The sequence below is a fragment of the Podarcis raffonei genome, chromosome 1 (assembly GCF_027172205.1).
Source record: "Podarcis raffonei isolate rPodRaf1 chromosome 1, rPodRaf1.pri, whole genome shotgun sequence".
Classification (NCBI taxonomy): Eukaryota; Metazoa; Chordata; class Lepidosauria; order Squamata; family Lacertidae; genus Podarcis; species Podarcis raffonei.
In genome coordinates, this window is record NC_070602.1 from 30659387 (window position 1) to 30686243 (window position 26857).

At 40.9% G+C, this 26857-nt stretch overlaps 1 protein-coding gene across 6 annotated transcripts in view; it reads right to left on the reverse strand.

Moving 5' to 3' along the window:
* The window catches only part of TTLL5 (tubulin tyrosine ligase like 5), a 111730-nt gene that overhangs the window by 19275 nt on the left and 65598 nt on the right, over positions 1 to 26857 (reverse strand). For 4 of the 6 annotated variants that reach the window (XM_053378940.1, XM_053378931.1, XM_053378922.1 and 1 more), the window contains exons 31-32: positions 25050 to 25195; positions 1238 to 1436 (exon numbers count right to left, since the gene is read on the reverse strand). In XM_053378940.1, the coding sequence (XP_053234915.1) occupies positions 1238 to 1436; positions 25050 to 25195 (345 nt within the window). Of the gene's footprint in view, positions 1 to 1237; positions 1437 to 25049; positions 25196 to 26857 lie in introns of those variants that run through there. The other 2 variants (XM_053378949.1, XM_053378977.1) reach the window with 2 other exon arrangements.

Here is a 26857-nt window from a genome sequence, read left to right on the forward strand (position 1 = left end):
ATGGCAAACCCCGCTGGTTACTAAGGGCAAAGCCAGATCATTTATATTTTGTTGCTTTTCGACATTTAAATTATACTGATCTTATGTTTAACTAAATTAACCTACAGTGTGTGCTGTGAGAGCCTCTGCCGCTGAACAACCCCCTTTCTTCAATAATGGAAACTTCAGTGTTGCCTGAGCCTGCGGCATGGCAAAGATCTCTGTAACTACAACTCTGAACGGCTGTGCTTGGAGGGAAGGAGGAGGAGTGCGGGGGATGCAAGCAGAGGTTTAACAAAGAATCACTTTAACAGAAACTCCTGAGTAATGGCTTTGCCCCAAGCCAAGAACAACATCATCTCAATGTCAGCAATTAGAAGAGGGATCAGCCAGGCAGCACGGCCCCCTTCAACCCCCCTACAGACACAGCTTTGCTCACAGGGCTACCCTGAGCTGAGCACTGCCCACGTGGAGCCCTTTGGATAAAAGATTAAAAATGTGCCGACTATTTCTGCTCTGCTAGTACAGAGGGGAGTACAAATGGAGGGACAGTACACAGTGGGTCCTAACAACCAAGCGGGGACTGCTGAACTACAAGGGATCTTTTCTATATGTTTGCTTTCCAGAATCCGTTGTGAAACTGTGCCACTAAGTTATTCTTCAGCTTATTTGTGTACCTAATGCTTATGGGTTTATGGGAGAGGGGATTAGAAAATATGCTTATAAAAGCAAGGCTAAGTAATAGCGTGTAAGATGTGCAGTTGAGTGAATGTTGTTTCAGAATAAGCAAATATGGGGGGAGATTATTAATTTGCTTCCATCCTGTGCCTTATCCACTTAAAATTATTAGTTCAAGTCTGAGAGAAGTCTGTGGGGCTATAACACAATCACACAAAAACCTGGATTGTGATTCTTTAAAATTTTGGCTTCTGATGATGAAGAAAAGACTAAAGGTTTGTAGGCGGCATTTCCTGTAAATGCTTGTGATCAGATGGTGTGGCTTTCTGCACAGGCCCATTCCTCTTTAAAGCTCTCCGTTGCCATTTACAATTTGTAGGGGTTGGAAGAAACAGGGAAGTAGCTATGCAAATCAAAATGCATTTACGTAAACCTGCATAATTTGTGCAATTGAACAAAATTGGGTATGGGTGCTTTATTTACAGCATTTAGCTTTATTTTGAACACTGATCTATTCGGAATGGGTTTGGAATCTAACAATGATACATCTTCCAAGACGGGCTCACTCATCTTAAGTTACCTGGTGCCGGGCTCGGCTCTGGTCCAAAAGCTGCCGAGACTGAAGCTTCTGCTGTTGGAGCTGCTGCAGGGCAAAATGAAGCTGATAGCTGCCGGCACTTGGCGGGGCCCTGGGAAGCCCTGGTTGGCCTCCTATCAATTTACTGCGTATGCAGTTCTCTGTATCTCCTTCCCAGGCAAAGTTGTCAGTCTCCAGGGTCCTGCAGTGAGAAAGGATCCATTTTAAAAGTTTTACGTTTTAATCAGCCTGCATACAAAGAGAGAGAGCAGGCCTAAAGACCTCTCTTGTTGTTCAAGGAGCTATATGAGCTTTTGCCAGTGAACAGTCCTCCTACAAGAGGGGGCGGGGGAAGCACCTTCACCAAATGATTCATGCTATTTTAGTGGTGCTAAAATGTACCAAATTTCAACCATTTGTTTATTGTGGACTACACCCTCACACAATGAATAGCCAAAGCTTGTACAGTGGTACCTCGGGTTACATACGCTTCCGGTTACATACGCTTCAGGTTACAGACTCCGCTAACCCAGAAATAGTACCTCGGGTTAAGAACTTTGCTTCAGGATGAGAACAGAAATTGTGTTCCGGCGGCGCGACAGCAGCAAGAGGATCCATTAGCTAAAGTGGTGCTTCAGGTTAAGAACAGTTTCAGCTTAAGAACGGACCTCCGGAACGAATTAAGTACTTAACCCGAGGTACCACTGTATTTGCTGCTCTCCTCTTCCACCTGATGGAAAGGGTAGGCTTGATAATGCAAGTTGTCATTTGAGATATGTGGGATATATATATAACTCATAATACTCTTTCGCGGGAGTCCTCCTCTTCCCCCACACCAAGCACAGGAACTCTAGGATACTGTAATAATATCAATAACCAGAAAAATATATATATTCAGTGTCAACTGGGTCCCTACAAAGAATTCTCAATAAGCACAGAAATAAAAATTACAACCTAGAAGGCCTTGTGCGCCTGTCTCTGGAAAGATGAGGCAAACTCAGCCAATCAATGTTTGCTCTCCTTCCTACCCCTCAATAACAGACATTTACCATAAGTAAAACATTCCTATTTTCTCTGAGAAAAGGGAGGATGGCATCCTTTGGGATATATCACAGCAGTAAAAACAAACTGGAAAAGGGCTGGGCAACCAGTGAGACAAGTCTAGTTGCGCCAGTGTATAAGTTACCTGAATGAAGTTCATGGACCACTGGTATACCACAGTTTGGGAATTCTGGCTTATATAATTAAACAACAACATAGTGGAATTTGACTCAGTCATCCCTGTGACCAATGCCCCAGAAATACAATTTTGATAGAATTCTCGCTAATTTGTGGCTACTGTAAAATTTGAGCCTACAGTACACTGAATTAAAAAGAACTCTATACTTCCTCCAGAATCTCCACATGCAAATTTTGGTCCCATTTTAAAATATACCTATGTTTTACTGTGTTATGTTTATGTCAACATCTAGTATACTGGGAAAACCACTTAACTTGCTGCTTCTTGATCATTTTCTCACATTCTCACATTCTTTTTTCTGTTCCCTAATTTCCTAATTTTGCTCCAGTTTGTTCAAGAAGGTTTTTATTTTAATATACTGAAAGAATGGTGGTATGAAATTCTGTATTGTTGATAAAAGATTCGAATGCGTGAATAACTGTGGAAGAGCACTTATTGTACGATACTAGCCATGTTCTGGGAAAGTGCTATATCCACTTTCTCCAAGCACAAAAGGAACAAATAGGATTTTAGAAAGTGATACAGAAGATACAAGACTGAAAGGGAATCATGGTGCTGACAGAGTAGATATGATTACAGAGCAACATGCAGTATTACTGTAATAATTTGCCCAGAACCTAGGAATCTTATAGAGATTAGAAATGGATATGTAGACTCTGGCACCAAGAAGAAGGGCACCAACAGTCCTTTTTTAGCCCCCAAAACAGGTATACAAGAATCCAAATTGCACAAAAAAAACCCCGTTACTCCGAAATTCCTAGATGCCTAATTCTATCATGTTTTTGTAATTTTATACGAAGTGCTCTCACATACCCAAATGAGACTGACCAGACCAATTACCGTATTTTTCGCTCTATAAGACGCACCTTTTCCCTTCTAAAAAGTAAGGGAAAATGTGTGTGCATCTTATGGAGCAAATGCAGGCTGCACAGCTAAGCCCAAAGCCAGAACAGCGAGACGGAGTGCTGCGCAGCGCTCTGTCTCGCTGTTCTAGCTTGGGGATGGCTGCACAAAGCCTCCACAGGGCAGAGGGGTGCCTTCACCCCGCTGCCCTGCGGAGGCTTCAAAGGCTGTCCCCGAAGCCAGAACAGCAAGATGCTATCCCAGAAGCCAGATCCCTCTTGCTGTTCTGGCTTCTGGGGTTCAGAATTTTTTTCTTCTTGTTTCCTCCCCCCCCCCCCGACTAGTTGCGTCTTATCGTCCGGTGCGTCCTATAGAGCGGAAAATACGGTAAATACATGAGGATTTCCTGTGTATTAGGAGACAGAAAAATGCACAGGAGGCGGCCGAGGAAGCTTGGTAAAGGCAAGGCTACACATGGAACTGGATCATGATGCTTGAAGTTGGTTTTGTCTTGTTCATCACACTAGTATAATAGCTGACCAAAAAGTAAGGTCTTCAAATAAGCAGACACCTTTTCAAAGGACAAAAGCATTGTTACAACCCTGCCATCAACAGAGGGAGCTCAGCTGTGAATTGCAATGTGATACATGCCAACAGAAGCCTGCCTGTTTGCTTTGAAGTTTGAGTTTGTGGGCCTGGCTGCAGTACTGCACTCTTCTAGGCCAGGCACACTTGTTTTGTGGAGAACAGGTGGTAGATTGACAGGGCCTGGAATATGAAGCCCCTAAAAAGCACATCACATGTCTCAATGGCTCCTGGAACTTGGTTTAACTAAAAAAAAACAAAAAACCATGAAGCTCCTCCATGCTTAGTCTGTCAGCTCTACATGCTTCCTCACTGGTATGTTCTTTAGATTGTGTCTTTTGTGACAGAATCTTTTGTTTTCATCCACAGAAACATACATTTAGAACTATTACTACATTAAGGCTATGTGCAGCTTTCTCCCGATTGAAGTGCAGTGTTTGAGGACCAGGACATCAAAATGCTTGTTTGCAAAGCTATTGTACTACCAACCTTACTGTATGCTTGTGAAACATGGACCACTTATAAATGCCATCTCCAACTCCTCGAAAGATTCCATCAATGGTATCTCTGAAAAATTCTACATATCACTTGGGAAGACAGGTGAAATAATGCCAGTGTACTAAAAGAAGCAAAGATCACCACTGTCAAAGCAAAGATTCAACATAAAGTTTGTTGGACTGGTTATGTTGTTCGGATGCCTGATTATCGTCTTCCAAAGCAACTACTCTATTCCGAACTTAAATATGGAAAGTGTAATGCTGGTGGTCAACAAAAGAGGTTTAAAGATGCTCTCAAGGCAAATCTTTAAAAATGTAGGATAAACAACAATTGGGAAACAATGGCCTGTGAGCGCTCCAATTGGAGAACAGCATTTACCAAAGGTGTCATGGGCTTTGAAGACACTTGAACTCAGGATGAAAGAGAGAAACGTGCATATTTGGCAAACCCTCATAATGATCAACTCCCACCCGGAAACCTATGTCCCCACTGTGGAAGGACGTGTGGATCCAGAATTGGCTTCCACAGTCACTTACAGACTCACTGTTATGACCATGTTCATGGAAGACAATCTTACTTGGCTACGAATGATCGCCAAAGAGAAGCAGCAGCACTGTTATACCTAGCCATTAACCTCTGAGGCTTGGATCATCAACTTGCTCTATACTAGTGACCTTGATTATCCTCTAAACCCCAAGTCATGGAATGCAAATTGAGGCTTTACAACACTGCTGGTGTGTACATGTAGGCACATGCCAATCCCTTTCAGGCTTGTCTGGCAAAAAAAGCCTAGGGGCTGGAGGAGTCAAGATACCTAGCAGCTTGGGGGTGGGGGCATTGGGCTTTTGTGGTGCTAACAGTGAACATTTGTTATTCTACTCTATTTTGAACCTAGCCAGATTCTGATGCCTCAGGTTTAACACAGCAGTATTTTCTCCCTTTAAGTCTAGTGACCTAGATTGATAGCCAAATCCCTACTGCATGTCCTGACTGGCTCTTTTCAGTCCCAACTTGCTATAGAAGACCTAGTCTACTCCCAAAGTCACTCCTGCTGCAGGCAATATATCCTCTTATCCAATTAATTCACCCTTATTTTTCACCTAAACTTTGTTGCACCTAAACTTCACTCCATAACCCCCAAGGCCCTTGTAGAAGTTTTCACAGAGCCCCGCTTAAGTCTTGTCTACTTATGACTCTGTGTTGTAACTTAAGAGTCAAAGTTACTCTTGGATATGCAAGCAAAAGCAACATCCAGCATGGCCAGAGACTCTGGCCTGCATCTCATGTGAATCACTATCCTGCATCTGTGAAAGTGCTGAAAACAAACATATAAGCCTGCATTGTTCTTATACGCACATAGCTATATGCCCACAAATTATTTGTAGCTTTCCTTAGTGGCCTAGAATGAATGCCCTAGATATTCTCACCAGAGCTGTGAGCTGCCCAGATACTACACTCCTACTATCTACAAATGGCAAAAAGCTACAATGCAGCTGGAAAGCAGAAAAAGAGGAACTTTTTCCTATGAAGAGTAAGCAACAGAAGCAGAGGGGCATTCTAAATCCTTTGAATATATGTAATTCAGAACCCTGACTTTCAGCACAAATTTATGTTTTCAGGACAATTATCAATATAGCTAAAATAGAATTTAAAAAGATTTAAAAGCCATGGTTCCATCTAGGCTGCAAGCTTGTAGTTAGAGTATTTCAAAAAGCTTTTTTAAAGTTGTTGAGGGGAGATCTAAACATGGTATCTGAGATGTGAAAAGAATACTACAACCTAAGCTTCTTAGGATCTTCCTTTGCTGTTGGAACAGCTCTCTTTTATATTTGGTCTCAACCAAAACCGCCTCTGGTGGTTCTCCAAATTAGGGGATTTGGCCCTGAGAATGACACAGACACCCTACCCAGGTCAACATCATAATTCCTCAGCCAGTTGTTCCTTCTGGTCAACCTGTTAACCACTAGGCTTCTGGCATCAAACTGAATGGCATCAAAGCAAGAATCTGCCAAGAATGCCACAGATAAGGCAATTTAAAAAGAAAAATCAAACCACCCATTTTTAAAGGGCTCATGAGTTGACAAGATTAACCCATTATGTAGGGAGTCTTGGTAGCCCTCCTCACCAATGAGCTTGCTTCCACTTTCTCCTGTTTGCTATCATCAGTTCATTTACTGAATGGGCCTGTTTGCCTATGATAAGAAGTCCAAATTCCCCAGAGTGGTACTGCCCTATGTGTCAGGTGAGACAGCAATGACTTCCATTAGCCTGGCCTCTATAGCATTGGTGGTGCAGCTTGTGGCCTCCATGACTGTGCTTTGCCAAACGGTACATTTGCCACACTGCAGTAGCATTACTAAGGGCCTGCTTCTTCACATGCCACCAACTGTGGTGACCAAAAACAATAGGAAAAGAGTGTTTCTCTATCTTCATGGGAAAAGTCTTCCTTCCCTTCCCAGGATGTGCCAGAGGAGAGAGGGAAGGAGAGGAAGAGGTGAAACAAAAAAATAATGTGAAGAGAAAGCTAGATCAGGTTAGGATCTTAAGAGGACAAAATAATCATGACCTACAGACTCATTATGCAGAGCTAGTCTGGGGACTGATGTGTGGTTTCTCCTTTGTAAGGAAGGAAGTTATTTAACTGTGCTTATGGGCTTCTATAGGATATGCCATCCTGTTCAATACCCTCCAGACAGGGCTTTTTTTTTCTAGAAAAAGGGGAGCATCGCCTCCACTGCGTAGCCCCAAGCACCATGCAGGAACTTGGTTCCGGTGAATTCCGGCTTTAAAAAAAGTCCTGCCTCCAGGAGCTTCTGGACAATTTAGTACTGGACATGAATAGTCTCTATAAATTGAGTACGGGATCTCTGTGAAGGCAAAAAGGTCCAGAAACAGTCAGACAAACTGGCATACCAAATATCCGAAGATCTTGAGCTTGAGAGCACATTCCAACTCCTGGATTGATGTCTTACTGAACCAGTCAGCCATCTAGTAGAACCCACCAGATTGACAGAAAGCACTAACAGAACCACACACCCCTTCTTCCTGAATGTTTGTAGGGCCACCAAGCAGCTCTAACCATTTTATGTTTGGGCAGAACTCCAACTGAGATCAAGTCTGTTGAGCCACATGCTCCCTTAGGAGGGCTTCCTGTTGGACCATTGTTACTATGGGCTCTCTAATTCTGACTCATTCTACATGACTGCTTATGTGAGTTCAACCACAAGTCCAGTGTTAGGTAGATATGGTCTGTGATCATCACCCTTCAGATGTGTGAGGGAAGCTTTCTCATATTTATATTCTTATATGTTCTTATGTACACTGGAAGTGGTAAAAGAAGCTCTTGCAGAGGTCCGGAGGAGAGACATGACCATCATGTCTAATATTTGAGCCAAGGTCATAATAGTCATGCTTTGCTGTCTTGTCACTGACAATTGAAAAATCTTGTGTTTTTGTTTATCAGCAAGGAACATTCTGTACTGTGCATTGTCCAGGATAAGCCCCAAGTGCTCCAGGCATTGCCTGGGAATCAGTGAGTTCTTTGTCCAGTTCATAACACAGTCAAGGGTCTAAGGCATGAAAGTACAGCCTGGGTGTTGGTCAAGCTCTTTTCCTTTAGCCAACTGGATATAGATGCCCTGCATCTATAGACATGTGCCCTGCACCCTAAAGTGTGCACCAGGACCTTGGGAAACAGCCATGGAGCCAAAGTTAGGCAAAAGCATAATACAATGCAGTAAAAATGGCAAAAGTTATTCCAATTCTGAAAGGAATGTGGAAATATGCCTTGTACAAATAAATGAATGCTACAAATTCTTGTTTATGGAAGCCAAAAAAGGATTTCAGCATTTCCATCCTGAAGCACTGCTAGCCAAGTGACTAGTTCACTCACTTCAGGTCCAGGATGGCTTATTTCATTTTATTTAGAAGAAGAAAGAAAAAAATCCCTCTATTAAGTATACTCGGGAGCACTTGTTGGAATGAGGCACTGGTACAATGGCTTGAATTTCCAGGTGTTGAATCACAACCATGAAGAGTCAGTGCTTTGCCTGGTATTTGCCTGTGCAAAGAAATACCACGGCTCTACTCCCCATGTTTGGGGAAGGGTGGAAGATGGAGTGGCAGTGACCTACAAGTTTCTTTCCATCCCAAACCTGAAGGTCTTTCTTCTGTGGACTGTGGATACATGAGTAAAGGGAGAAAAAAGGGAGGAAATCACTGTAAGAAAAAGATGAACCCAACCAAGCTCATGGCGTGCAGAACCAAGATGAGCTGGTTCAGGCATGGCTGGTTCAGAGCACCCTTCCTCTTAGAGAAGTTGCTGACAGAAGCTTGGCCCTGCCTCACGATCTAAGGGGAGAGTGCCACCTAACAGGTTATCAGAATGCTCTCCTGGAGTTCAGGCAGGACATCCTCACAGCGCAGGCTACACTTTTGGAAATTTAGCCTGAAGCAATTGACCAAAGCCAAGCATGGCGGTCTAGAGGAGGAATGTGGCCACGCATGATGTAGGTCTGCCAAAACGTTAGCTGGCAAAGATGGACTGAAACAGTAGAAGAGGTGAAACACTGGAAGGGCTGTATAAGTAAAATCTAAAGACATTCAGATTAAACTATTTCTGGATTCAATTGACATTACCCACACTATCATGTTCAGAACAACTAGAATTTGCCAGTTCCTAAATATCTAGCTTTTGGCAGAGTGGGCTTTGACTTAGCCCAAAGTAGCATCTGTGGACCTGTGCCAAGAGTACTGTAACACTGGCCTCTATGAGCTGGGAAATATTTGGCAGCTGAGTGTCTCATTTCCCCCCTCTCCTCCCTCTTTTCCTTTCATAGAAAATCAAGCTTTGAAAACAAATGGGAAAACATATGGGAACTAAGTCAAAAGGAAAGTGAGGGGTCATCTGGTTAAGAGGTTCAGTGCCTCCATCCCATCACAACACATCAGGTCAGAGGAGAAGAGGTAGTAATGGCAGCAATGCTTATCCCCTTTGTGTGATTTGGATTAGCTGAATCAGAGAGCACACAGCAGCCTCTCTTTCAATTAGCCAAAGCCAAATGGTTAGGTGCACTGAACAGGAAGCAGTCCTGGCTTCTGGATGCCTGCACATGCACCTGCACATGGGCCCAGCCTGCTGGAACATTTTAATGATAAAGAATACATGTGATGAGATTAGCATGAATGAGAGAACTGCTGCTATTCCATTATTTTGGGAAGAGGAAGAGGTGCCTCTGTAGATAATGCATGCCACAATGTTCCAAATTCAAAGTATTCCAACAAATGCAAAGCACAGGGAAAGCAGATTATCTGGAGAGCATGAGCACAATTCATCTATTGGTATATTACATAAACTCAATCAAAACACATGAAAAACTGTTCCACAGATGGAAGAATTACTCTTACGGCTGCCATGTGTACTATATGCAATTTTACTTTAGCCAGAAAATGATTGAGTTAAATTTGAGACCACATTAAGTAGGCAAAGCAAAACCTAAGCGGCCCTCTGTTTGGGACACAGTAGAGCAGGGCCCTTCAGATATTGTTGGACTAAAACTAAAACTTCCATCATGCCTGACCATAGGCTGTCTGGGCTGATGGGAGCTGGAATCCCACAACATATAGAGGGCACTAGGTTGGAGAAAGCTAGTCCAATGCATCAATAACAGCTCTTTCTGGAGTGCTAGAGTGCTGAAAGAGGTGTTTATTCATCCAATTGTACAAAAGAGTAAATCTAAAGTACATTTCTAGTGATATATTGGCCCACAAACTTCACAATAACACTGTAGCACAGAAAGGAATTAATTCTTGGATTCTCCAGTCACTGGTTAGTAATACTACTCAATTAAACAGCACAGGTAAGTAGTACCTACTTTCACACCACCAGAATTTTCACAGAAAGAAGTAACTGCATGCCTCAGATTTCCACAGTGACAACTTACATCACTGCCTTTGTTACACAGTCCTGGCTTAAAACTGAAGATCCACAGTAACATACTTTGTTCTATAGAGAAAAGTGAAGATGAAAAGCATGAGGGAGATGGAAATTACAAAGCCCAATAGTGAAGAGACAGGAGTGTAAGTTGGTTTCACATAGCCCCCAAATAAACCAAGGCCTAAGGCAGCCTTCTTCAACTTGGTGCTCCTCCAGATGTTTTGAACTACAACTCCTAGAATCCATGACTACTGGCCATGATGGCTGGAAGGGAAGCAAGTTGCAGCCTAAAATATCTAGAGGACACTAGATTGGAAAAGGCTGTCCCAAGACATCAGTCTTTCCCAGAAATAATCTCTGGCAGCCAGATCCTCTCTAACTTTCCAAGAAGCCATTCTCCGTCAGCTAAGGTTATTTCTCTTCTTTAAAGCAGGATTGATCCTCTAAACCTTCAAGGAATGTATCTGCGACATTCTTCATGTTTTAGAGAGACAAAAGTATCAGAACACTGCACTAACAAATCTGAACTGCAGAACCAGGGAAGCTTTTTTAAAAAATCCCAGTAAATATTAGTAAACACCTAGAAAAATATTTCGAGTGAGTCACATGAGAAGCAGCAGAAGAGCAAGAGAGGGCTTGTGCCAAAAGAATTTTAAACGAAGTAGAACTAGGTTAAAGCCTTTTACCCCCTTGGCTAATTATTTTCCTCCCTTCCCCCATCTGCAAACATTGGCATGTGCAGCAAAGAATGCAGCATATGAAGGCTGGGTTCAGAAACACTGCACAGGGCTGAGGCAAAAATACCTGGCAGCTGCTAAAACGAAACTTCAAAGACTCGGCTCACTTTGAAAACACATCAGGCAGGAGCCACTCTTCCCCCACAGCTTCCCGAGGAGCCTGTGGGAAACTTAACCACTTCAGCATGTTTGGCAGCCTCCAAGCCCATCCAAGCAGGTGATAGCGAGAAACTGAACGGCAAGAGGAGCATCAGGCAACACTTTCCCTGCACTCCGGGTCTCACTTCCAACAGGAAACACCTAGTACAAGGGCCATGAAGGTACAGGTTTGCCACCAGTAGTAGATAAAACCCAGAAGTTAGTAAGTATGTCAATGAAGACACAGGTGTGAGTAGAGGAGACAAGACAGGATCGCTTAGTAATGCACCAGTAGCTGACACTTCTATGCACATAGTAGCACATAGTTCCTGCTTTCATTCTTCAGGGTTACACAGGCATCTTTTCCCACACACAACCTCTTACAGTTGTTCAGAACAGCAAAAATGAGTTGCAAGGACAACTCCGATCCTAACTTCTGCATAAATCAAGATATTGATTCAAATACTAGATCAGCTGAAAGAGTTTCGCTCTCAGTCTCCATCTTTAAAATGGACAAAACATCTCAGATGCACATGCCTCCACACTTGGAGGCAATAATGCTTCTGAATACCAGAAGCCACACAAGGGGAGAATGCTCCTGTCCTGGGGTTCTGCTTGCTGGTTTCCCACTGACCACCGAGAACAGGATGCTGGACTAGACAGAATGGGCCTTTAGCCTGATCCAGCAGACTCTTCTTATGTTATTTTATAGGCAGAGAAGGTGATTTAACTCTTTACTTCATATCCCTCTCTGATGCTCTAATGGAAAACAAGGTGAAACAAAAGTGAACTAATGGCATAAGATTACAAGATCTCAACAGACTGAATATATGTGTCCAAGACCACAACTTCACTGTTCCTATATAACAGAGTGATATACAGTTATTCCTCATGTTACATTTGCTTCATGTTATGTTCTTTCAGGTTATGTCCCGCGGCGACCTGGAAGTACCAGAAAGGGTTACTTCCGGGTTTCGCCACTCGTGCATACGCACAAGTGCTAAATCGCGCATCGCACCGTGCACCTGCATAGATACAGCGCTTCAGATTGCGCTCTTTTCATGTTGCGAACGGGCCTCCGGAACAGATCCCGTTCGCAACCAGAGGTACCACTGTATTGTCCCTGAATGGATGTACTGGAGAACAAATGAAGATGATGATGATGATAAAGCAACTCCAGGTGTTTTAAGCTGAACAGATTGGCTTCTGCCATGAAAATGCTTGGTGTCAAATTCTACACTTGTCTTTCTAGAAATCTGCTTGCCACATAGCTAGCCACAGAAATGGGGGAGATATTTCGGTTAGAAACCTAGTTTACTGCATTCAGTATAAAGTGCACCATACAGCTGTTTGCACCAAGATCAAATAAGATATACATTGGCCAGGTGCAAACATCAGAGCTTTGAGAACCAAGTACAGCAACTTAAGGCTGAGGTTATGAAATTAGAGTAGGGGGCATTATAGTGAAAGCAGCTGAGGGTATTCCCTAGAGAGCAGCATATAAATAACTAGAGCAAGCTCCAGCAGCTTTTGTTCAAGGAAGATAGTGAAGTTGGCATCGGTAAAGCCGAATCTGAGACCTTTTAAACACAAAAGGCTCCTACTGATTAAAGTACCTGAGGTCACATGACCCAGAAACAAAGGAGTTATTGTTAAAATGGGAATGATACACCTCTCTGAATGCAAGGTTGGCCTCTGCAATCTTTGGGTGAAGGGCTGTGTAGAAATTTATAGTGCCAATGTCACACAAACTGGCAATTTGTACTTGTGGCAGTTAATTCATATTACTAAGCACATATTCAGTATAATTATATAGTATAAATATATAATATAGTATACATATTTATATAGCATATAATATAGTATATGACTAAAACAGAAGCAATATGAACAAGCTCTAAATTAATTCAGATGTTGAGGAGCAGCAAAATGTTGCAAGGTTCACTTTCTGCAAATAACTGCCTAACTCCCTCTTCTCTTTTCTGCAACCCTTCACATCAACAACTCAATCTGTCCTTTGGTTTGTGCGATGAAAGGTTTTTTTAAAAAAAGAAAACCTGAGAAACTTATATATTTATGAAATATTTTGTAACAGCAACACAACTGATGGCCGGAGGAGGCTCGCTTTAATAAAACGACGCCAGGAATCTAACAGTAGATAGAGAGGATTCAATAGCTATAACATGCATTAATCTCCCTTCTCCCTTTTCTTGTGTGTATCAGGTTTGGGGAGCAAACTGGTAGTTTCTTTTGGAAATCTGTGTGTTCTATGCTATAATTTGATACTTCATTCATATAACCATGGAAAGTGCCTCCCCCACTCCCACCGCACCCCCCCTCTCTCTCTCACACACACACACTTTCCTTCAAGTATCTATTTGCAAACAGAGCAGCAGAAAAATGTATGGCAGTTGCTGCAGTATCAGCATAATCTGACAAACCAACAGCCCATTCCTAATCAAATTTACTCAGCAATGTTACAGGTATGCACACTATAGCCAGAACCAACTGATACAATTTTATTTCGTTTGGAGTGGAAGCTAATAGGGGTGGGAGATTCAGTTTTGAAGCAAAAGTGGAAACTAAAGGGGGGGACCCATACACTCAAGCCCTATGTCAACCACTGGCAATAAAAAGAACACTCTTTGTAAGCAACTCAATGACTGTATTCAATCACTGTTTGGTTTGGAGGGGCAGGAACAATCTCTGGACTCATGAGGTCTCTCCTGCCCTTAGCGCTTGGCTTAATGGAATACTCCCAGGCTTGATCAAGCCAGAGTTTGCACTCCTAGTTTGGAAATCATGCTCAAAATTTTGCTGTTGTGCCTGAACCAGCAAGCTGACTAGCCAAACCAGAAAGTATTCCATTAAGACATGCATGTGAGAAGAAGAGAAGGGAGCACAAGGTTCATTCCCAGTCCTCCAAACTATAGTCTGGGAGATAAAAAAATGTGATGACTAAATGAAGCAAACTAAAATCTTAGTGGAAAGTTTATGAGCAGCAAAAGATCCAGCAAAGGTTAATACAGACATTCTCATAAAAGACAACTAAATTTAATGTGACATAAACCTTTGTAGGAAGGAACCTTCATCAGATACAGATTGCATTGAGATGGAAAACAATTATGCATTCCCTAACTTGAAGTATTGTCCTCCAGAGAACCAAAAAGCTAACATAATAATATGAAAGAGTGACCAGTAGAGGGAAAGAAGGGAAGCCCAAATATCATATGGCCTCTGCTGAAAAATCAGCTGCCTTTGGCCTTCCTTCATTGCCACCTACTTGTAGTCATTCCATCAGACCACCTGAACTGTAAATTTAGGTGTTGGTGCTTGAAATTTCTTTTTTGCTCTTCCCATCCCAGCCCTTTTTTCCTTATGTGTTATGTCTTTAGAGGACAGAGACTTTCTTACTAGTGATTCTTGTGAGCTGCCCTGGAGCCCTTTCAGCTAAAAAGTGGGCTAAACATGTTTTAAATGGCTAAAATCCTTTAAATAAATAAATAATAGTTAAGTTGTTGGCAATGGAGTAAAAAATAGTTAAAGCTATGACCCCAAAAATAAATAGAGGAAAATTTAGAGAGGTGAAGCTGAAGTAAACTAATTTTTGATAACTAGGATGAATTAGTGAAAGGGAAGATGTATGATTTTCATCCCTTCCATTTATCCTTCTTACAGCTGCGATCTGAACAAAGCTTGAAGCCAAGAAAAGCTAAGCATAAGGACAATGGGAATGAAAAGAATGCTACCCTGAAAGTAAGCTGAGGAGTGACGATCAGCTGTTAATTATCTGGGTGCCACATATTCCAAAAATATAGTACTGTACATGTATATTACCCTCACTTGTGGCAATCAGAAAGAAACTGAGCAGGAAGAGAAGAGTCCCGCCTTCATAGCCAAGTACCCTTGCCCTGGGGCAGACCTCCATGCCAAGGTTTTTCCCAGCATCTTATCTCTAGAAGGCTCATAATGCTGCTCTGTGCAGGTGCAGAACTAATATGTACAGCAGCACAGAGACCTCAGAGAAGAAAGTTAACCAAGTGCCCAAGTAGATGTCACCCACCATAAATGAAAGCCATGGTGATAACATTCTGTCCCCTCTCTTCCCACCCATCACTTGAGCTATTGTTGTTAACTCAGAATACATGGCCAAAAGTGGCTCTTGGAACTCACTGCACTCTACCTAACTCTCTGGCAACTAATATCCCTGATTACCTTGGAAAACTAACTGCTCATTAGTGCCTGGAAATCTGAGGTTGCAGGGTCAGGCCTCAAACCGCTGAGAGATATAAGCTTCCTGCTTTACCTCCCATTGAGGCCCCAGGCTGACAAAGCCAAGACTTGAGGCTGCAAAAGACAACTGGCCACAAAACTGTGCCATCCCGCAATAATGGGCTCAGAACTATTTCAGAAGAGGTGGAGGTACAACTGGAGCTGCCGACACAGGTTTCTCCAGTATGGTAAAGCCAATACACAGGCAGTGCAAGTTGTGATGCTGTAGTTGCAAGTAGGTATTTGACCGCAGGAGTGGATAAGCCCCACTGAGTCAAAAGCCATGGATTGCTATCCATCCCTTAAGGCTACAGTTATGTGGCTATGCCCTGTGGTGGCCCAGGAACAACTTGCCTTAATGCTCCTTGACTCTGATGGACAATCCTTCTAGAGAAACAGTTCATAAAAAGCTGCCTTCAGTCGTCAGACCACTGGCCCACTTAGCTCAGGAATGTCTACTCTGACTGGCAGCGACTCTCCAGTGGTTGAGACCAGGGCTTTCCCAGTCCTACCGAGGGATCCTGGAGATTGAACATGATACCATTTCTAACACAGAGCTAAGATCATTCTCCAAATACTGTGTGGTTAAAGCTTCCTCAGGGAATAAACATAATTGGTGGCTACGGAATATGCAAGGAAGGCCATAAAAAAGGATATTTTCCTCTAGTGGGGGTGGCATTGGGTAGTACAGCAAAAAGCAGAGAATGAGTAAGATGAATTTAGGGCGAAGGAACTATAGCCAACCAAAGCTGTGACTTCTGGAAAACCCTTGGGTTCTGGAAACCTTAGCACACAAAAAACCTTATCTGTTTTCTCAGAAGCAATTGCTACTACTGTGCTCAATGGGCCTTACTCACTGTTGTGTTTAGGCTCACAACGGGGCTTAAAATGGGAACAGAGAGGAAGGGTGTTTTCATAGAAACTCCACAGCTTCTCCCACGCTAGGATTCTTCTAGTTAATCAGAAGATGTGGCAGCTGCAATGTTTGCCATGTCAAGAGCATGTGGCCAGAGAACAGAGTGTGTCTGGGCCAGTGCAAGCAGTGAAGGATAGTGGACAGTAGAGCAGTTACAGTAGCTCAGCAACCATCTGATGAGGGATGAAACAACAACAGAAGGCTGCATACTTTAAATTCAGAGGGATAAAAAGTGTGAGGCCACTGAATAAGTCACCAAATTGGGGCGGGGGAGGTGTTCACTTACAAATGGAAGTTCTGCTTATAAAAATGTATTATTGGAGGAATGGGAGGTGTCTCATTTTAGTTCTGCTTTGTGTGAGAACTGAATAGTTTGGGTGGGGGATTGGTGGGGGCCATAAAGGCACAAATTTACCACCCCTTATCTGATGTTCCTACAAATCTAAAAACACAGAAATAGAAACAAACAACAAGAAACATAGGAAATGAGGATCTGCCAGAAGAATTAGCACTTTCTAGATGTAGGCCAATGCTTAGAAAATGGACAGATGAATACAAGTAGCTTCACTAATCCAGTGTTGCTCAACTTTCCATGATCTTAGTTACATGTTTTGATGCCTGTGCAAAATTCATCTTCGTGTCTGACAGGCTTCCAATAGACCCATGGACCAGCACAAGAAATTCACTGAACTCTGTAATTCAGTGTCCAAGGGCAGGACCAGTATGCTTGGAGTAAGTTTGACATAATCAACCTCTTACATCACATTTTTAGAAGCACCGGGGACTTACAGAAGTAACAAATGAAATATTCTTGAAACTCTAAATAGGGGAGAGAGGGATCCTCAGATTCAAAAACAAAACGGATCTTCCATAATTCAGTCAATAGGTCTGTTTGGAGCACAGCCTCCAAGCCACTTCTGGAGTCTTCACACCTCAGAATTACTTTTCAAACAGTTTACTAACAAACCTTGGTCACAGACTAAATCAGCAGCCCCAAATATGTCCCTCTTTTCATTAGATTCAGGATTGAAAACTTTTTGTTTTCATTTCTCTGCTTCAGAGCAGTTATTTCATGAGCTCGAGTTCACAAACTGAAACAGCACTAGAAAATACACGTATGATATGGTGCACCACCTCCACATTCTAGGAACATTTATTATTGCTAATTCACTTACAGAACTTTCAAAAATACATGCATGCACACACTTTAGACAGGCTTATTCTCTACTGAAGCAATGTATTCTTTTGAATAATTCAGGAAAAGGATGATCCTATCCTGTACAAATAATAATAAAAAGGTAAAGGTAAAGGACCCCTGACAGTTAAGTCCAGTCACAAACAACTCTGGGGTTGCGGCGCTCATCTCGCTTTACTGGCCAAGGGAGCCGATGTTTGTCCGCAGACAGTTTTTCCGGGTCATGTGGCCAACATGACTAAGCCGCTTCTGGTGAAACTAGAGCAGCACACGGAAACACCGTTTACCTTCCCGCTGGAGCGGTACCTATTTATCTACCTGCACTTTGACATGCTTTTGAACTGCTAGGTTAGCAGGAGCTGGGACAGAGCAACGGGAGCTCACTCCATCGTGGGGATTTGAACCACCAACCTTCCAATCAGCAAGCCCAAGGCTCAGTGGTTTACACCACAGCATCAACCACGTCCCTACAAATAGTAATACTGTAGAGCTCAAATAAACTCTTGAAAAGGTAAAGAGGTAAAAAAAAAAGTGAAAGCTCAACTTAAAAACTTGTAAATTCTGCCTTTCTTGCTTTTCTACACACCTTCCCTCTCCACTGAGAACACACAAAAATGTTCAGGCTACAAGAACAGAAATCTGCCTGCCATCTCAGAGGCAGACAGCCCAAAAGGCTTTGTCTTTCCCATTGGCCAAGTGCTTCAGACAGTTGGCTTGCCTCGCTCCTAAGCAGATAGGGAAGACACTTCCCTTTTAGAAGACTTTCCATGGATGAACACAGAGGACTTCCGGTGGAGCGCGAGCCCGACACAAGCGAGGGATTTCTCCGGGAGGGAAACCCCAGCTATTTCGGCCAAAAAAGGGGGGTTTTTTGGGCGTAAAAACCCCCCGTCAAACCTCTGGAGGGTGTCCAGAGATCCAGGTTCCCGGTGGTGCCTGAAAGCTGCTCGTCCGGCCGTCAGGTAGCCTCCGAAAAGGAGGTGAAGAGTACGGCGGATTGAGACAGCTGGCTATCAGGAAGCCATTGCTGCGGCTGAATAGCGAAGCCCCGAGCTTGAAGGGAACAGCGCTCCGCTCTCAAATTAAAGAAATTCGGACTTACAACATATAAATTGGATTATCGGCTTGGAAATACAAGAGAAGTCCTGAATTAATAAAGAGAAGATTTCGAGTTCAGCGTTCGTTTGGAATCAGTAAAGACGCATGACGGTAAGCAGAGCCAGAAAGCGAAAGTGAGCTGCCGCTAGTGGCTATTGTTTCCGTTTCTCCCTAACAATAAGAAACTGTTGCAAACAAAGTTAAAGAAAGTAACTTTTTATAAGAGTGGAAAGGAAATACTAAGGGGGAACAGAAGAGGACTGTGAGATTAAACGAGTGTCCTAGATGTATCTGAGTTCCCGTTTATATTTCTGTGAATGAACTGTTACGCTAAAGAAGATCTATCAACGCCATATTAACCAGCTACGCAGAGTATTTTGGCAGAGAGAAAAAAGGAGTTATTTTAGTGTCTTTTTGGTGGATGCTGGGTTATACACATATATTTTTTTCCTCCTTTGTTTATGGATTTAAAACTGAGAAATTAAAAAAGAGGATAAGTGACTTGGAGATAAATTTTTCATAAAAATTAAGAAGAAGGTCTGACTCCCCCAGTGGATGCTCTGTGACAGTGCAACTTGTTTTTCTTTGGGAATTTTCCGCTGTGGAGGTAATATAGCAGGATTTGAGAAACAACTGCTCCCTGTGAGATCTCCTTCCCCTGGATATGCTTCGAATTCCCTTATTTCTAAGGGACGGTTGCTGGAGTCTCTTATAAGTAATTGGATTACAAAATTGGATTATAATTTGGGACTTTAAATCAAGCTTTTGCATTATCTCCTGCATTATTTCCTGGATTACAAGTGGGTCCTCAAGTTGGATTACAATAAAACTTTCTCTTTGGCTTGCTGAGGATTAGCCCGAATGGGGGCAAGAAGATAAATCTACAGAATTGGATATTTTTAATTTCTTATTTCTTATTTGTTGTGGAAGCGTCTCCAACTAGAAAGTTGGTTCTACATCAAACTCCTTTTATTGCCCTAAAAACTTTGGATTAATATTTTGGACATTTGGAAATTGTATTTTGCTGTTTTTTAAGTATTTTGTTAATTGGCTTGCTTAGATAATATTGGGAATTGGGATTGGAGAAGATGTCACATGTGCCGAAAAAAGGGGCTGAGGGGGGGACACCAACAGATAGGAGAGCTTCAAAGCAGGAAACAGAGTTTAGAACGGAAATATTGAAAATGTTCGCAGAAATAAAACAAAGTGAGAAAAATTTGGAGACAAAATTAGAACAGGTAGATAATAAAATCGGGAAAATGGATAAAAAAATTGATGAGACAGTTAATGAACTGAAAGGACAGATCAAAGAGGTTTCGAAAAGAGTGGATGAGGGGCTAAAGAGGACAAAGCAAGAAATGAAAGAAATGAAGCGGGAGGAGGAGAAGATGAAGAACGAGATGGTGGATTTAAACAAAGCACAGGAGGAAATAAAGGATTCCATTGCTATGAATGAATTGAGACAGAGGGAGGTAAACTTGAGATTGAGACAAGTTCCGGAGGTGCAGAATGAAAACATAAGAGAGAAACTAATAAAGGAAATTGCACAGTGGATGGAATTGCCAGAGGAAGAAGTTGCAAAAACAGTACAAAATGCATTCAGAATGAAAATAAGGACAAGTAAAACAAAGAAATTTCCGGGAGATTGTTTGATTACATTTAAGGACAGAGAGATGAGAAATCTGATCTTACAAAGAAATAGAGAGAAAAGGCTTTATATAGACGGGAACTACATAATCATCTTTAAAGATATACCAGTTAGACTGTTGAAACGAAGAGAAGCGTACAAACCACTGGTGCAAATCCTTAAGAAAAACAAGATTGATTTTAGATGGGAATTTCCGGAAGGAGTCTCGTTCTTTTATAAAGGTATGAAAAAAAGACTGACAAGCCCCAAGGAAATAGGGAAATTCATGAGAAGATATAAAGAACTACAGGTGGGAGAGGAAGAGGTCAAGGGAGCGGAAGGAGGAGCAAGACCAGTGAAGGAGTTTGTGTTAGGAGAAGAAGAGGAACAGATTGGGGGAAAATCGGAAGAGGAAGAGGACGAAGAGGAACAAGAAGAAGTAGATAGATTGTAAGATAATAATCTAAATTTATTTAATTGAAAGAAGAATGGCGCTAAAATTTTGGAATTGGAACATTAATGGGATGAATGATAAGAAGAAACGCAACAAAATTGAACAATATTTAAAAAAGAAAAATTTGGACATTATATGTTTACAGGAAACTCATGTGGCAAAAAGGCACAGGAAAATTTTGATCAACAAAAGACTAGGGAATGAATTTATCTCTTCTGATAAAGATAAAAAAAGGGGAGTGGTCCTTTATATCAAAAATAAAATTGAATCTCACCAACTATTTAAAGATGAAGAAGGGAGAATCATAGCTGTTCAAATCAATTGGCAAGGCGAAAAGTTGATAGTTGTCGGGATCTACGCACCAAATGGAAATAAGACTGATTTCTATAGATCATTGGAAGAAAAACTATCTGAATATGTGGACCAAAAAATTATAATAATGGGAGATATGAATGGTGTGGTATCATTGGAAATGGATAGGCTAAGAGAAGTAAAGAACAATGAAGGGAAATTGCCTAAGACATTTTTTACAATGATGAAGAACTGTAATCTGATTGACATCTGGAGACTTAAACACCCATTGGAGAAGCAATTTATGTACTATTCAGAACCGAATCAGTCTCTATCAAGAATAGATCAAATTTGGGTATCAAATGATCTGACTCCAAGAATCCAAAAAATTGAAATTCAGGCCAAAGTTATTTCAGATCACAATCCTATAGAATTGGAGTTAAAAGGTTTTGAAGAAAGAACCTTCAGGTGGAGATTGAACGATAACCTATGGGATGATCAGAAGATGGTTGAAAAATCACAAAAGAAATTATCTGAATATTTTATGGACAATATTGACAAAGGTACGAAAATGAGCATTGTATGGGACGCAAGTAAGGCAGTAATGAGAGGATTTTTTATTCAGCAAAACTCATTGAGGAAAAATAACAAAGAAAAAAGGACAAAAGAGATTTTAAGACAGATTATGGAAAATGAGCAAAAAATGATTAAAAAACCTAACAATTTGAAAATAAAGCAGGAAATAAAGACTCTTCAAATTCAATTTGCAATGATAATAAACAAAGAAGTTGAATGGAACATTAAAAGGTTAAGACAAAAAAACTTTGAGTTTGCAAACAAATCAGGAAAATGGCTTGCGTGGCAACTTAAAAAGAGAAAGGAGCAGAGCACAATTAACAAAATTAAGATAAATGGAGAAGAGACAGCTGATCCGAAAGAAATAAGGAAAGGTTTCTTGGAATTCTACAAACAGTTATATAAAAATAAAGAAAGGAACAATAAGAAGAAAATAGAAAGATATCTAAAAGAGAAAATGGTGCGGAAGATCCCGACAGACCAAAAAGACCAGCTGAACGCCCCAATAGGAAAAGAAGAAGTAAAAGAAGTGATAAAGGAGCTGAAGAGAGGAAAAGCTCCGGGTCCGGATGGGTTTACATCTAGCTACTACAAAGAAATGAAGACCCCGCTGACTGAAGTTTTGAACAATATTTTAAAGGAAAGAGACATTCCAGAAACGTGGAAAGAAGCGTACATTACATTAATCCCAAAACAAGATTCGGATCTAACTCAAGTTAAGAACTATAGGCCTATTTCATTACTGAATATAGACTACAAGATTTTTGCAGGAATTCTTGCGAAGAGATTGAAAAAGATACTGATAAAACTTATACACAAAGATCAAGCAGGCTTCCTACCAGGCAGACAAATGAGAGATAATATAAGAAACATAATTAATGTCATAGAATATCTGTCTGATAGGAGCGATAAACAAGCAATTTTAATGTTTGTAGATGCGGAAAAGGCCTTTGATAATGTGATTTGGGAATTTATGTTGAAAAACCTAGAATATATGGAGGTGGGACAAGAGTTTTACAATGGGATAAAGGCAATCTATACAGAGCAGAGAGCAAAATTGATTGTGAATAATGTTATTACGGAAGATATACAAATATCTAAAGGAACAAGACAAGGTTGCCCACTATCACCACTGTTATTTATAACGGTTCTGGAAGTCTTTTTAAATGCAATTAGACAAAATAAGCAAATAAAAGGGGTAACGGTAGGTCTAAATGAGTATAAAGTTAAAGCCTTTGCCGATGATTTGGTACTGACTATGGAAGAACCATTAGAAAGTGTGAAGGAGGTATTAGATGAAATGGAACAATTTGGAAGGGTGGCAGGATTCAGATTGAATAAGAGAAAGACTAAAATTATTGTAAAAAATATGGAACAAAATATGATTGATTTATTGCAGCAACGAACTGAGATAGAGGCGGTGAAAAAGGTTAAATATTTGGGAATTTGGTTATCACCTAAGAATATTGATTTGTATCAAAACAATTATATCCCGGTTTGGAAGGGAATTAAGAAAGATCTGGAGGTGTGGGCCAGAATGAAATTATCATTTTGGGGAAGAATATCCACGATAAAGATGACGGTGCTACCAAAAATGTTGTTCTTATTTCAGACCATACCCATATTAAAGGGTATAGGAACCTTCAGGGAATGGCAAAAAGTGATTTCAAGGTATATCTGGCAGGGGAAGAAGCCGAGAATAAAATTTAAGTTATTGACGGATGTAAAAGAAAGAGGAGGCTTCGCGCTGCCAGATATGAGACTGTATTATGAAGCAGCATGTTTATGCTGGATAAAGGAATGGATAAAGTTAGAAAATAATGAGTTATTAGACCTTGAGGGTTTTGATAACAGATTTGGGTGGCATGCGTATTTATGGTGCGATAAAAAAAGGGTTCACAAAGGATTTGGAAACCATATCTTCAGGGGTTCATTAATAGAGGTCTGGGAAAGATATAAAAATATATTGGAACCAAAAGTGCCACATTGGTTGTCTCCATTAGAGATATTGAGCGTTAAGAAGATTAATATGAGAGGAAAATGGGGTACATATGGTGAACTGATAACCAATGAAGGAGGGAAATGGAAATTGAAGCCATATGAACAAGTTAAAGAGTATATGAACGATTGGCTGCATTATTTTCAAGTAAATGAAACATTCAAAAAAGACTTGAAGGACAAAGGTTACGCTGAAAAAGAATCAACTTTCCAAAAAGACATAATAAATAATGAGTATAAAACTCTGTCAAAAATGTATAAGATATTGCTAGAATGGTATACTAAGGATGAAGAGGTCAAATCGGTAATGATACAGTGGGCAAGGGATGTTGGGCACAACATTCAATTTGAAGATTGGGAAAAACTGTGGAAAGAGAACATAAAATTTACGGCATGTACGTTACTGAAAGAGAATGTGATGAAAATGTTTTATAGATGGTATATGACACCTGTAAAATTAGCAAAGATGTATAAGGTTGATAACAAATGTTGGAAATGCAAAGAAAAAGAAGGGACGTTCTTTCATCAATGGTGGGAATGTAAGAAAGTGAAAAGCTTTTGGGAATTGATATATAATGAGTTGAAAAAAATGTTAAGATATACTTTTGTGAAAAAACCTGAAGCTTTTCTTTTAGGGATTGTAGGAAAGGACATAAGAAGAAAGGACTGTAAGCTTTTCCAATATGCAGTAACGGCAGCCAGAATTGTGTTGGCCCAGAAATGGAAACAAGAGGAGATACCGACGATAGAAGAATGGAGATTAAAATTGACAGACTATGCAGAACTGGACAAATTAACTGGGAAAATTAGATATAGTAAAGATCAAAAGTTCATCGAGGACTGGGAAAAATTTGTGGATTATCTGAAAAATACATGTGGTGTTAACACAACGCTAGTGGGATTTCAAGAGGCACTGTAAAAAACAAATAGGTATTGTTTATTAGAAATAATAGGAGTAAGGAGGAATATTGGCAATACGTAAGAAGGGAATGTGTATTAAAGGTATAAATATGGATGATTGTCAGAGACGCTGAAGGAAGTCCAAAACAGTCATAATTTGTTGTATTCGGGATAATCTGTATAATTGGATGAAAACTAATAAAATTTATTATTAAATGTAAAAAAAAAAAAAGAAGACTTTCCATGGAAGAGAAAAGGGATTCTGAATTTTACTATCAGAAAAAAATACAGCCCATTTTCAGCTGATACTGTTACCTAATCTGCACATCTCAGCACTGAATAAATATCAAAAGCTTATTCTCAGGTTTCATTGTGGACTCAAATGGCACCTCCCATCTATTATACCTGTTCAAACTGCAGCTACATTTCAGTCACTGCCTTGCAAACTAGTAATATTGAAAAGCATTTCCACACACTGTATTAGTATTCTCAGTCTAATGTTGTTAACTTACCTCACTGTCAAAGATGCAGGCCTGATGTCACCGGTGTGTGCTTGAAAGGCCCAAAATGAGTTTCCTTGGTTGAGGGGTGATCGGTAACTGGGAGAAGTTACATTTCCTCTGTTTATAGCTCCGCTCATCAGATTCAAATTTGTTAACTAAAAACAAACAAGAAAAAAAGGGGAAGCACTTCAAGAGACTTGACGAAGTTTGGATTATAATATATTTGAGTGAAGATATTTTCATTGTCTATCACATGGGCGCTGTTGGACCACAACTCTCAGCATCCCTGACTACTGGCAATGCTGGCTGGGGTTGTTGGGAATCAATAATACCTTGAAGGCCACAGGTGCCCAATCCCTGATCAAACAGATACTGTCTCTGTATGTTGATAGTCAGTGGGGTGCAGGGCAGGGTAGTGGAAAGGTAGTTGTATTTAAGTCTGGGAAGACCCTGGTTCAAATCTCCATTCATCCACAAAGCTTACTGGATGACTTTGAGCCGGGCACTGACTTTCAAGTTATCCTACCTCAGAGATTGGGCGGGGGGTGGGAGGCCATGTATGCTACCTTGAATTCCACTGAGAAAGGACGGGATAAAAATGCAACAACAAAAGAAAATATTTATAAATATGGCGTCATTGTTCTTTGGAGTTTATCCCTTTCCTTTCATCACTGTAATGGTTAAGATGAATGACACAAATAGTCTATGAACCGAACTGTGTTTTCTTCGATTCTGATCCAACCCCACCCTGTCCCAAGAGCTCAGGACTTGTTGCAACATTATTCAAAACCAGAGCATAAAAACAAAAACAAAAGATAAAGCTCCCAAAGCATCAATGGAGTAAAGATAAGTCTTGTGTTAATAGACACCATGGTTTTGACCCACCTCTGCAATGCTTCATCTTAGATGAACCTCTGGAGAAAATAAAAAAATTCCCTAAGAGCCAAGTAGCTACAAATATTCCCTCTCAGCATTCTTCTGCCATTATAAAGACAGTAAGAGTTATGTGGACTCTTGGTTAGATTCAGTATGTTTGAGGATAATCCACAACATTAAGACTCCAAAAGGACGATAGTGTGATTTTGAAGAGCACTCTATCTCTCTCTACTGGGATATCCCTGCTAAACTCTTCTGACACCTTCTTACTTCTACTTTGTTGGTGCAAACATTCTGCCACCTATTGTGCAGCCGCTGTATCAACACATAAATGAAAGATGCAAACTTAACCAAAACCCAACTAGCAGGCTGTAGTGACATTTATTTATTTATTTATTTGTTTAGTCGCTTTATCTTGCCCCAGGCAACCCAAATTTATATTACGAGATTCTGAGTGGTTCTAGTTGGAACTAGGAGATCAAAAAGTCAGCTCAGAAAATGCCCTGCCCAACTCCCGCTAAAACACAACAAAAAACACAAAGGTTTTTTGGAAATCTGAAAGCAGCATTAAAATGTGCACTTTGCAAATGTAATCAAACTGAAGAATTTGTATTTTCATAGTGCAGAATTTGTGCATTTGTGGATGCACACAAGCCTGTAACGTGTAAGATTTGATTTCCAGTAAAGAAGCGCTGCATGAAGACAGCTAAAATAAGATCTCTCCCACCAGCATCAATGTGCATTTAGTCAGCTGTTTCACCACTCTATCCTATTCTCCCCCATCTGTGCTACCTTGTTGCATTTTCCCTCCAATATCAAAACACCGTTTATTTTAAAGTTGTCTTTCCAAGTAAGGCAGGTGTGTAAACAGTTGAGTGCGGCGGGTAAGGACATTTCACACATTCCGTGTAGACAGGTGTTTAAATTACAGCAGAATTAAA